The 12,868-nt window shown below is 38.6% G+C and overlaps 1 protein-coding gene across 2 annotated transcripts in view; it reads right to left on the reverse strand.

Annotated features, from left to right (window-relative positions):
* Positions 1 to 12,868, reverse strand: part of DOCK4 (dedicator of cytokinesis 4) — a 498,051-nt gene that overhangs the window by 85,836 nt on the left and 399,347 nt on the right. For both annotated transcript variants that reach the window (XM_060108913.1, XM_060108912.1), the window contains exon 26: positions 8,082 to 8,180. In XM_060108913.1, coding sequence (XP_059964896.1) covers positions 8,082 to 8,180 — 99 coding nt within the window. The remainder of the gene's footprint in view (positions 1 to 8,081; positions 8,181 to 12,868) is intronic.

Below are 12,868 nucleotides of genomic sequence, written 5' to 3' on the forward strand. Positions count from 1 at the left end.
CACAGATAGAAATCAGGTGTATGAAACAGAACTGGGGAGGCACAGAAGGAGGCCTTTTGAGATCATGAAACTTGAGTTAAGAGATTTGGGAAAAAAGCTTCATGAGGTGTGTAGACAGCCCGGGACACTGTCTCCTTATGTCAAGAGCAATGAATGGGACAGAGCCTTCTAGACACACATTTCCTTTACTTATGATTTAGACTATAGTCAATCTTATTTTAAAATTTTGCCACAAATTTCAAATGTGTAACACCCTTGATGCAAGGTCTGAATTCAATTAAAGAGTGTTAATAATCGTTATCACATTGAAACTAATATCCTTAAAATTGACTATTTAAGTACATCATGCAAAAATAACTCTCAAATGGTCCTCAATCCTCAAGAACTATAGAACTATTTTTCTGTAATAAAATAAAGACTGTAAGTTGAAATAACTGTATGGAAAAAGATGGCTTGTGAAGCAGGCAGACATTTATTTTGAGGGTTGATTCATTCAACAAAGATTTAATGTTCCAGGCTCTGTGCTTAGGACACAAAGACAGAGCCCCTACTCTCAGAGAGCCCATAGTCAACAAGAATACAAGGAAACAACAAATAATAACATGCATTGTTGCACATGCTGTCACAGAGGGGGACTGTAGTCTATGAAGGCTTCATTTAAAAAAAGTGATACCTGGGCCGGATTTTACAGCAGGAGCTGAAATCAGGGAAGGGATTAATGGGGTACAAATTAGGCAATGGAAGTGAGGTGTGGTGGAACAGGCATTTCAGGTAGACAAAAAAAAAAAAAGATCCAGAGGAATTAAAAATTATCTATATGGTTTGTTAGGAATATACAAGTAATCGTAGTAATCTTAAGTGACTGGAATGAAAGGTATTTGGAAAGGGATGGAGGACGAGGATGGAAGGTAGACTGAAGATAAGGAAGACTTGACGAAAAGACTGGACTTTGTCCTGCAGTTAATGTAAAGTCCTCAGAGTTTTAAAGTTGGCTTGAGACTTGATCAGATATGATTGTTGAAAGCTAGTGGGCCAGCATAAGGGAGACAATGAAAGGTAATAATAATGCTGTACATAACTTCCAGAACATGTACACTGTCAGGCTTAGAGCAAGATCATCACAGTTCTATATGAAAAGTCACAATCAACAAAAAACAGGAGTCTTACTGCTCTCTATATACATAAAATGCCAGGGATATGGCCCCAGTAGAAGGTAGGTGTATAATAAAACATTACTGACTACAGAAGAAGGGAAAAAAACCCCTAATCACTGCTTAGTTTTTGCTTTTGTTCATTTCTAAAATAATGGCATGTTCTAGAGAAGGAAGGAAACAATGCAGAGGACCAGCGCCCAGGTCTGCGCTCCTACACACTTCAGGTGACGCTGTGACTCACAAGTACTTGAGGACCAAGGAGAAGAAATGGCCTACTGTTCACGATGCTGGAAGCCACTCCAACAGTAACCCTGGAGACACCCAGGTTCTCCAAGCAAGAATGAAGTTAAAACTGCACTAGGCTTAGCAGATACTTGAGAATTACAGACTTTCAACCTTCATTTTGATTTAGAGACCCATGGGGAAATGCTAGGCCAAATCTCTCTTTGAAGTGATAAGAAGAGAAAAAAAGCAGTGATGCTAGGAATAAAGAACAACCAAAAAGAGATTAATTTGAAAATCTCAATATAAAATTTGTCAGTATAAATTAAGATTAAAATGTATATATCCCATGATCCAACAGTTCTACTTCCAGAAATTCATTCTACAGCAATAAGCGCACAAATCCATAGAGATATATGTATCAAGATGTACACCACAGGATCCTTTCTAATGGCAAAAATCGGAAACATCCTGAATGCCCATTAAAAGGGAAATAATTAAATTGTGGATCACCATATAATGAGATTCAGAAGAATGAATAATGCACTGGGCTATATAATGTCCATGGTATATTATTGTGTGAAAAGACATGCAACCAGTATGAACAGTATGATTCCATTAAAAAACGCGCGTGAGGATACAGCATAGAAAATAGTCTATGAGGATACACCCCTATGTGTTAACAGCAACTGTCTCTGGGGAACAGAATCATGTGTGTGGAGAAAAAGAGGACATTCGCTTTATTACTTTAAACCAATAGGGTTATGTGGGATTTTTAGTTTCTAATCCCAATAACAGTTATCATTTTTCATTAATATCACTCTATTAAGTTGTACCTTTCCTTACTGATCATTCTCTTATTTACTCAATTTCCAACCTAAATGTAGATACAAAAAAATCGCCCCCCCCAAATCCCAAACTCTCCCTCTGCCAATTTAGCCTTTTCAGACGTCCTCACTTCATGACTAGAACGACCTCATTACTTTTAAAGAGCTGACGAAGGAAATGTTATACAATTTGATAGCAAAGATTTTCGTTTAGGAACGTTTATTGAAGTTTAGGCAAAAGCTGAGTTTAGCTGCCTGAGCAAAGAACTGAGACGTTAATAGAATTCCTAGCCCTCGCAATAACTTGGGAATGATGATAGTATCGATCTTCATCACAGGGGGTAGTGAAATGAGATGCTGCAAGAAAAGAGTTTACGCTGCATCTGCCTCACGGCGGAGGGAGTGGGGCTGAGGAGGTACTACGTGACTGTTAGCCACTATCACTCCTGTTGCTTATACATATCACACTCATTTACAACTTATGATTTAGATGCCCCGATAACACTAAGGCATTAACAGAGATTGTTTTATTAGTCTTGATATTCCCAACATCTAGCCAAGGTGTTCAACAAATGTTTACTGAGTCAAGCAACTGACACAATAAAATAATAATAGTGCTTACCTCATGGGGTTCTTTTCAGGATTAAATGTGTTAATATTAATCAGCCTCTTAGAACAGTGCCTTACATGTACTAAGTTCTATATAAATGTTTGCTGTTGGAGGTCGTCAGTTCCTTTACCACAATACGCAAATCCCACAGTCCTCTAAGATTTTTGGTTTTATAATACATTTGGCAGCAAAACCTTACCCAAACTACTCATAGTCTTTATTTATCCCACCTAGAGCAAATATTTTATTTAGCTACAGAAATACTGAGATGTTTGATTATACAGTTGACCCTTGAACAACATGGGTTTGGACTGTGCAGGTTCACTTATACAAAGATTTTTTTCAATAGTAAATACTACAGTACTACACGATCCGCAGTTGGTTGAATCCATGGATGCAGAGCCATGGATGTGGAGGAAACATGGATAGAGAGGAACCATGTGTACAGAGGGCTGACGCTAGGCTATATGTGGATTTTCAACTACACATGGTTCAAGGGTCAGCTGTAGTTGCTACCCCCAATTCTACTGGAGGTGCTATATGATACTATACAGTATATGTGCCATATTATCTTTCTGAAATCTCAAAAATTCTGATTTCTGAAATACATTTGGTAGAAGGACTTCAAACAAGGGACTAGAGACCAGTGCTATCATCTTTGGAAAATCTTGTAACATAGATTTCAGTAGCATAAATATGGATACTTGACTTTGAAGAAAATTGAGAACAGGAAAACTTTACTTGTTAAAAGGTGGTATCTGAACTTTTAAAATACAGATTAAAACCAGCTGACTAATTAGCCTTTAGTAAAATAAATGCCCTCCAGTCTGCCTTCACTACAGTTATCCCCCTTCTGTTCTTACACTGGGGAAGCTGTCCTTCCTCCCAGTCAAGGCTAATTAGGTCCCTCCTGCTGCTTTCTTAGAGACCTCCCCCTGTGAGTTAGGACCTCTTTTATCTTCAATGTCTCTCTCCCCACCAGCTCTGATCATTTTTATTTAAATATGTTTTAAGTCTCCTCCATGATAAATATTCCTCTGACATCCCAAGTTCTCTTTCAGTAGACACCTTATGCTCCTCTTCTTGAAACACTGTCTACATCCACTATATCTTTTTCTTTTTTTTTTTAATTCCTCAGTCCATGACATCTTGACTTCCACCCTCACCAATGCATTGAAAATGCTCAAGTTCACCAAACATTTGATAATTCAATAGTGCAACCAGATAGGTCTCTCTTAACACAAATGTGATCATGTCTGTCCCTTCTTAAAACCCTCCATAGTTTTCCAATGTCCTCAAGATAAAGTCTATGCACATTCACAGAGCCTTATGTCTTACATCTCTCTTCCTCACACTGTACAGTCGGTCTATCAATCTACAAATGTTGCCTGAATGCATACAGCATGCTAGGCAAGTTCTGGGATCTGAGGATACAGCAGTGAACCAGCGGTCATTTCAGACATCAAGAAGTTTATAACCTAGTAGCTAGGAGTTGGGGATACACATAAAAAAATAAACAAAAATATTCCAGATTCTAATAACCATTATAAAGGTGGAATGGCAGCTGTGGTGTGTCAGTTAGGATATTCAGGTGACGTTTTAGTTGAGAGATCTGAATGTCTCAGCCAAAGATGGACAGCACACTCCCACCCAGCTCTCAGCTGAGACCTCCCTTGGGGAGTTTTCCTCTAGCATTGAGTTGGGGCTGGCAGCAATTCCTAGATGCTCCAAAGTACTGTGTGCTTACTCTGTGTCTTCACCACTGTCATTTGCCTGTGTTACTGCCCATTACCAGTTTGACTCTTCCCCCTACAGGAACTGGCCTTTTTGTTTCTGGTTACATAATAATGCTGGTAGCACTTGGTACATCAGAATTGCTCAATCTGAAGGACAGATAGAGTAATTAATATTGTTAAAAAATTTTCCTTGGCCTGAAGGCCCAGGTTTTTTTCTCATTTTTTTTAGGCCCGGCTATTTTGAAGTGGGAAACATGTGTCCCTTGAAAAGGTGTGTGGCTGACTGAAATGAGGGAAAGCCACATGAAACACTTTGTTCATTACTTTCATTTGCTTTATTATTGTTAATGTGACTATTAAAGCATAAAACTCAATACCTAGATTAAACAAATCATGTTTTTCAACTTATGCTTTTCTACTATTTTTTTCTCATTCCCAGGCCCTGTGAAAATATGTAATTTTTCCTGTGTGAAATTTTGAAATACAAAGTCATAGACTTCTTGAGTAAAACCTAATGGTTCATCAGCTGTGTTAAATATTCAACTTGTGATGAAAATTAATAACTGCACAATTATTTTCCTTTTTAACCATATGGGTTTCTGTATATAAGTGGGTAAGTTCTAAGTCTTTATCCATTTTTAATTCTAAACTCAAGATTAAATATAAGCATGAAAAACATGATATTTTCAGGCTTGGGCATATGCTAATCAACTGTCAGATAGATTACATCTGCCCAAACCTATTTGTTTTATATGACTCAGCTTGTCAACTGATCCAAGGTAACTGAAAGATTCTTCTGAAATGATACAACAGTTAAAAGTCAAAGATAAGTGATCCCTATGCGTTATCTATATTGAAAAAAATCTAGAAATCTTCCTCTAAGGCACTATGAAGGCTTGTAATCACGCAAACGTTACACTGTGACTATAACCACTGTCTTATAATTCTTAGCAATCCCACTAGGGAAGGGAATTTTAAGGAAGTCTGGGAGACTGTTGTAAGCTAATGACCACTCAACAAAATAATCCAGTAACCTAGCAACAATCTATACTACCTTTTAGGAAGAGCAGGTGCATTCAAGGGCCAGGCACACTCAAGCCACAAGTCCTGATAGTTAAAACACAAGACAGTAGATATGGGATCTGAATCATGTTACACGAAGTCAGGGAATTAATGGTCCTTGAAGAGTAGCATTCTGCATGTAGCCAAGACAGGAATGTAGGTGAAAGGGGAAAGAAACCAGGTGAAGGGGGACATTATACCAAAATCTGAGATGAACTACCATATTTAAGTATATGTTAATACCCTTTTGCTAATACACATATGATTTAAATAGCGCCATGACAGTCCCGGTTAGACCATAGAGGGTCAAAGGAGGAGCTAATGATGTAAGCCTTGACATCCACCCAAAAATGAGGGAGAAGGTCGTCTTCTCCCCTCCCCACTTTTTCTTTTCTTTTTTTTTTTTTTTCCGGTACGCGGGCCTCTCACTGTTGTGGCCTCTCCCGCTGCGGAGCACAGGCTTCGGACACGCAGGCTCAGCGGCCATGGCTCACGGGCCCAGCCGCTCTGCGGCATGTGGGATCTTCCCAGACCGGGGCACGAACCCACGTCCCCTGCATCGGCAGGCGGACTCTCAACCACTGCGCCACCAGGGAAGCCCCCCACTTTTTCTTTGATTATAAAAGTGTAGCTCTCTTTGTTCCTGGGGCCATGCTCCCTTGCTGGCCTGCTTCTATCTCTCACAAGCATCCTATGCTAATAAACTCACTCTTTGCCTATCACTTTGCCTCATGCTGACTTCTTTCTCTTCTGAGACAAAAGAACCTGAGCTTCAGTAAGTCCTGATACCAGGTGAATAGTTTCAATTAAAAGACAGTGGGTTCAAATGTAAAACAGATAGCTAGTGGGAAGCAGCCACATAGCACAGGGAGATCAGCTCGGTGCTTTGTGACCACCTAGAGGGGTGGGATAGGGAGGGTGGGAGGGAGGGAGACGCAAGAGGGAAGAGATATGGGAACATATGTATATGTATAACTGATTCACTTTGTTATAAAGCAGAAACTAACACACCATTGTAAAGCAATTATACTCCAATAAAGATGTAAAAAAAAAAAAAAGACAGTGGGTTCAAATGTAAAACAGATAGCTAGTGGGAAGCAGCCACATAGCACAGGGAGATCAGCTTGGTGCTTTGTGACCACCTAGAGGGGTGGGATATGGAGCATGGGAGGGAGACGCAAGAGGGAGGGGATATGGGGATATATGTATATGTATAGCTGATTCACTTTGTTATACAGCAGAAACTAACACACCATTGTAAAGCAATTATACTCCAATGAAGTTGTTAAAAAAAAAAAAAGACAGTGGGTTCAAGTCCCCTCCTAAGTCAGAGATGGCACGTTTAAGTTTCAATCTGCGGGTGACTTGGGTTCAAGTCCCAGACCGTGGGTTCGAGTCCCAATCTGAGTTTTGGCTGGGTTCAGGTCCCATCTGAGAAAGAGTATGGTTTCACCAGCAGTTAAGTGACCCTTCCATTTTGATGGTTTATGTATGAAGCTGTCTAGAAACTAAAGCGATGGAAGAGAAATAAAAGTAAATACGGACAGAAGATAGGTCATTCCTGTGACTGAGGACAATCAGCTTGTAAGATTTTAGTGAACACCATGAAGGAAGCATTAAAGTCACCTAAATCTTAGCAAAGATTGGATTTCTACAAACCCAGCATCAATATTTTCCATTTAATGTCACTGTCAGAGTAGCACAGCATATTGATTAGACCAAAAGCCCACAGAGAATGTCAAATACAGCTCCGCCTCCCTAGTCAGAATGTTGTAGCCAGAACTTCTCACTGTGTTTTTAGAGGGATGAAATCAGCTAATATAGTAATACATACTCCCTTATCTGCTATTAAGGCAATATTTCTAAGTCCTGAAATCAGCTAATATAGTAATACATACTCCCTTATCTGCTATTAAGGCAATATTTCTAAGCCCACTTAACTAGACTCAGTCTATTTGCTTTTGTCTCATTAGTTCTGCTATTTTGTTTCTAGGTTACTGGACTTTTTTTTTTTTTTTTTTTTTTTTTTGCGGTTTGCGGGCCTCTCACTGTTGTGGCCTCTCCCGTTGTGGAGCACAGGCCCCGGACGCGCAGGCTCAGCAGCCATGGCTCACGGGCCCAGCTGCTCCGCGGCATGTGGGATCTTCCCGGACCGGGGCACGAACCCGCGTCCCCTGCATCGGCAGGCAGACTCTCAACCACTGCGCCACCAGGGAAGCCCGGTTACTGGACTTTGATGGCAGGTATTTCAAATCCTATATGCTTGTCCAAAATAAGAATTAATTGCTTGGCTTGAGTAAAGAACTTTTAAAGAATCAAGACAGAAGAGCAAATCTGTGGATAAATCTGATAAAAAACAGAATTTAATGGAATCAGGTAAAGCAATTGTCAAAAACCCATCTGAACGATGATGAATAAGAACAAGAGAAACTAAAAAGATATATTAGACACTTTAAAAAATGCCACTTACCCTTAGTTCTTCTTTTGTATTGAAACTATCAAGAAGCTGTTGATAATGCCTATCTGTCATTTGCCGTAACAGGGACAGGAGACAAGCAACAAACTCTCCCTAATTGAAAAAAAAGGAAGCATGATTTTTAGTAAGTACATAAGAAAACATCAGTAACTTACCTTCAACTGATCTCAAATAGAACACTTGAAAAGAAAACCCACTATGATCCAAATTTACCCTATGATGTTGTCTTAATCTAAATTAACCATAATATTACAGTCAAATTTCTCCCTGTAATGATTACCATTTACTTGGTCCACATGCATTTTAAAATTTAGAGTGGGGACTTCCCTGGTGGCACAGTGGTTAAGAATCCACCTGCCAATGCAGGGGACACGGGTTCAATCCCTGGTCCAGGAAGAGCCCACATGCCGTGGAGCAACTAAGCCCATGTGCCATAACTACTGAGCCTGCACGCCACAACTACTGAGCCTGTGTGCCACAACTACTGAAGCCCGCGTGCCACAACTACTGAGCCTATGCGCCTAGAGCCCATGCTCTGCAACAAGAGAAGCCACCACAATGAGAAGCCCGCACACCACAACGAAGAGTAGCCCCCGCTCACCACAACTAGAGAAAGCCCGCACGCAGCAATGAAGACCCAACGCAGCCAAAAATAAACAAATAATGAAAAAATAAAATTTAGAGTGGATTTTTTTTTTTTTTTTACCTTGGGTGGAAGCTTTTCAGTAGGGAAGTAACTCCACACACTTAAAGAAGATAAGGTACTGAGGCTCCTGACCATTTATTAAGCATTTAGTATGTCTTTGTTCATTATACTGTTTGAGCCTCATATCAGTGTTATAAGGTAGGGGGTATAACACTAATTTTTTTTTTTTTTGAAGTATAGCTGATTTACGACATTGTGTTAATTTCTGCTGTACAGTACAGGGAATACTAATTTAAAGAGAGTAAAATGTAGGTTTGGTGGGCTAAAAGACTTGTCCAAAGTCACACAGCTAGAAACTGGCAGAGCTGTAGTTATTCCTGGGGTTTTCTACTCCAAAGCTCTTCCTGTACCTTCATGCTCCATTTTTTTTTTTTTTTTTTTTTTTTTTTTTTTTTGCGGTACGCGGGCCTCTCACTGTTGTGGCCTCTCCCGTTGCGGAGCACAGGCTCTGGATGCGCAAGCTCAGCGGCCATGGCTCACGGGCCCAGCCGCTCCGCGGCATGCGGGATCCTCCCGGACCGGGGCACAAACCCGTGTCCCCTGCATCGGCAGGCGGACTCTCCACCACTGCGCCACCAGGGAAGCCCCATGCTCCATTTTTGAATTCACATGACTTTCTCCAGCTCATCAGAGTGTTCATCTGCTGACTTGTTGGGTGTCGAAAAAGCCATACATTGCATAATGTTGGTTTCAATCTCTTTTTAAGCACAGTTTATTTATCTTTTAAAATTTATTATATTAAAGTCTAGTTGATTTACAATGTTGTGTTAATTTCTGCTGTACAGTAAAATGATTCTGTAAGACAGAACATATATATACACACCTTTTCATATTCTTTTCCATTATGGTTTATCATAGGATATTGAATATAGTTCCCTGTGCTATATGGTAGGACCTTGTTTATCCATCCTGTATATACTAGTTTGCATCTGCTAACCCCAAACTCCCAACCCACCCCTCCCCCATCTCCCCTCCCCCTTGGCAATCACAAGTCTAATAACAGTTTAAGTTAACTATGATCCTTTTGTGCTTGGGTGCTATGTGATTGACTCCTACAAAGTCCAACTCTTAAAAATTAATAATGAAAAAGAAAATATATGTATAGCATCCATAGATTTGAAGACTTATAAAATTGCTATCACTTGCATTTCCTGATGCATTTCTAACTTAAAATATATGTTTTCAATGCAAACTTTTTTGCTCAGCAAAGAATTTATCTACTTTTAGTTACATTTAAAACAATACAAGCATAACAGGAGAAGTAATCAGTGGTAATTGACAGTGGATTTAGAGAAATTCAGTTTAATTGGGAATTGGTTTCTTTGAGTTTACATGGAAAAAGATTATAGGCTCACATGTAAAATCTGAGACTAAAAGCACTGAGTAGTCGGATTTATCAAGAGAGGCAGCTAAGTCAGGACAGTCAAACGTATCTCTACCAAGGCCATGGGAGGCCTGAGGATGCTACTTAATGGCCATGTCAGGGTAACCAGAGATGCAAGCTGGCTCCTTGCATGTGGATAATCATCTGCAACACACAGATATGACAAGTAATTATCCCTACATACTTTTTAGGGCAAATATTTAAGAACTAACCAGTATGGGCTAGCAGAAATACCCTCTAAGCTCAACATATTACTTTGTTAATGCACAAAGGAACCCTTGATACTTAACACAAGAAATAGAAAATTTAAGGGCACAATCATGAATATTTTAGTGTATGTGTATAGGAAGAAACTACCTGAAAGGACTAGGAGCTCATACATGACTGGTGCTCATATATGACTGAGAATAGTGTTTATTCTCACCAGCCAGACTGAAAAATCCTCACTATTAATAGGGCATCAGGGCATCAGTTAGAGTACTAAAAGTACTCTTTTCCTCAGTAGTGGGGAAAAATTACTCCTAGAATAAATGCTGCTCTGATCCTACCTAAACAAGTTCAAAAGCAAGACCTGAAACAATCTAACAGTCCCCAAGAAACTGCCATCTTCATTCCACAGCAAAGGTCAAAGATATTTTTTGGAATTAAAAAAAAATTCACCTCCCAACAAGGTAAAATTTACAATGTCTGGCATTCAATAAAAAATTACTAGGCTTACACAGAAATAGGAAAAAATGATGAAACAAAATGAGAAAATAATCAATCAATAGAAACAGACCAGAAATGACACAGATAATAGAATTAGCAGTCAAGGACATTAAAATAGTTATTATTACTGTATTCTATATATTCAGGAAGCTTGAAGAAAGAATGAACATGTTAATTAGAGGCATGTAAGATTTCAAAAGGAACCAAATTAAACTTCTAGAGATGAAGATTGTCATGTATGAGATGAAAATTCACTGAATGGGACTAATGGCAGATTAGACTGTGGACAAAGAATGTCACCTGTCATTTCAGTATACAAAGGCTGTTGAGTCATCATCTACTACAGCCACCCCTGATGGTGCACCTGAGGGGAATTCAGGATGGAGAAAACAGGATACTGGTCCTAGATAGTTAAGATACACATCAAAGGAATAATTTCAATAAGCCCAGACTCTTGAATCTTCTCATACATAGAAAAGCACTAAAATCATTCACTTGAGATGTCTGTTTTTTATGATTAGCAATAATCTTTTGATGTTTGACTACACTTTTTTTTTTCAGTAAAAACTCCTATATATCCTGGTTCCTCCCTTACCTCTTTGGGACAGTCCCTCAGAAATATCTGAAAGGCTGCCATCTGGGGCTGTACTCCTTAGTAAGTCTGCTGAATAAAACATAATTCTCAACTTTTAGGTTGTGCATTTTTTTTCAGTCAACAGACAATATAGAAGAAGACAGCATAATAGATATCCTCCAAAATGAAACAGAAAAAAAAAACTAAAAGAGAAGAAAAAAGCACAGTGAACTCTAGGACAACTTCAAGTAGCAAAATATATACGTAATTGCAGACCTCAAAGAGAAGGGGTCAGAAAAAGTAGTTGAAGAAATAAGGGGAAAAAATTTCAGATTCTTTGAAAAGCATAAACCTATGTATCAAAGAATTTCAACAAACCCTAAGCATACAAAGCATGAAAAAATTACACCAAAGTACAACATAGTAAAATTGCTGATAGCCAGTGATAAAGAGAAAATCTTAACACCAGTCAGAGGGAAAAAAAGACACATTATATCCAGAGGAAGAAAGATAAGGATGAGAGATTTCTCACTGGAAACAATACAAACTAAAGATAAAGATGAGAGATTTCTCACTGGAAACAATACAAGCTAGAAAACAGTGGAGCAACATCTTTAGAGTACTGAAAGAAAACAACTATCAACCAAGAATTTGTTACCCAGTAAAATTCTTTCAAAAACAAAGACAAAATAAAGACTTTTCAGACATCCCAAAACTTAAACAGTTCACCACTTCTACTCAACATTATAGTGAAGGTTCTAGTAAGTGCAATAAAGCAAGAACAAGAAATAAAGAAATACAGATTGGAAAGGAATTTTTAAAAAGCTGTCTTTATTCACAGACAACATATTTGTGTTCAAAGAAAATGCTACAGAATCTACAATGAGCTACTAGAACTACTCAAGTGAGTTAATCAATGTTTAAGAATACAAGTTCAGTGTACAAAAATCAATTTTCTGCATAATGAAAATGAACAATTAGAAATTGAAATTTAAAATAGTATAGTTTATAATACCATTAAAATATGAACTACTTAGTGATATATATGACAGAATGTATGTAAGATCTGCTGAAAGCTACAAAACCTTGATGAGAGCAATTAAAGATGACCTAAATAAATAGAGAGATATACTATGTTCATAGACTGGGTGATTCAATACTGTTAAGATGTTAACTCACTCCAAATTGATATATAAATTCAATGCAATCCCACTCCATATCATAGCAGGTATTTTGGGGGGCAGAAAGTGACAAGCTGATTTTAAAATTCATATGGAAGTGCAAAGGACCTGGAATAGTGAAAACAACTATGAAAAAGAACAAAGTTAAAGGTCTTAGAGACTACCTGACTTTGAGACTAAACTATAATGCTATGGTAATCAGGATACTGTGTTACTGATGTCAAAACA

The sequence above is a fragment of the Mesoplodon densirostris genome, chromosome 9 (genome assembly GCF_025265405.1).
Source record: "Mesoplodon densirostris isolate mMesDen1 chromosome 9, mMesDen1 primary haplotype, whole genome shotgun sequence".
Taxonomy (NCBI): domain Eukaryota; kingdom Metazoa; phylum Chordata; class Mammalia; order Artiodactyla; family Ziphiidae; genus Mesoplodon; species Mesoplodon densirostris.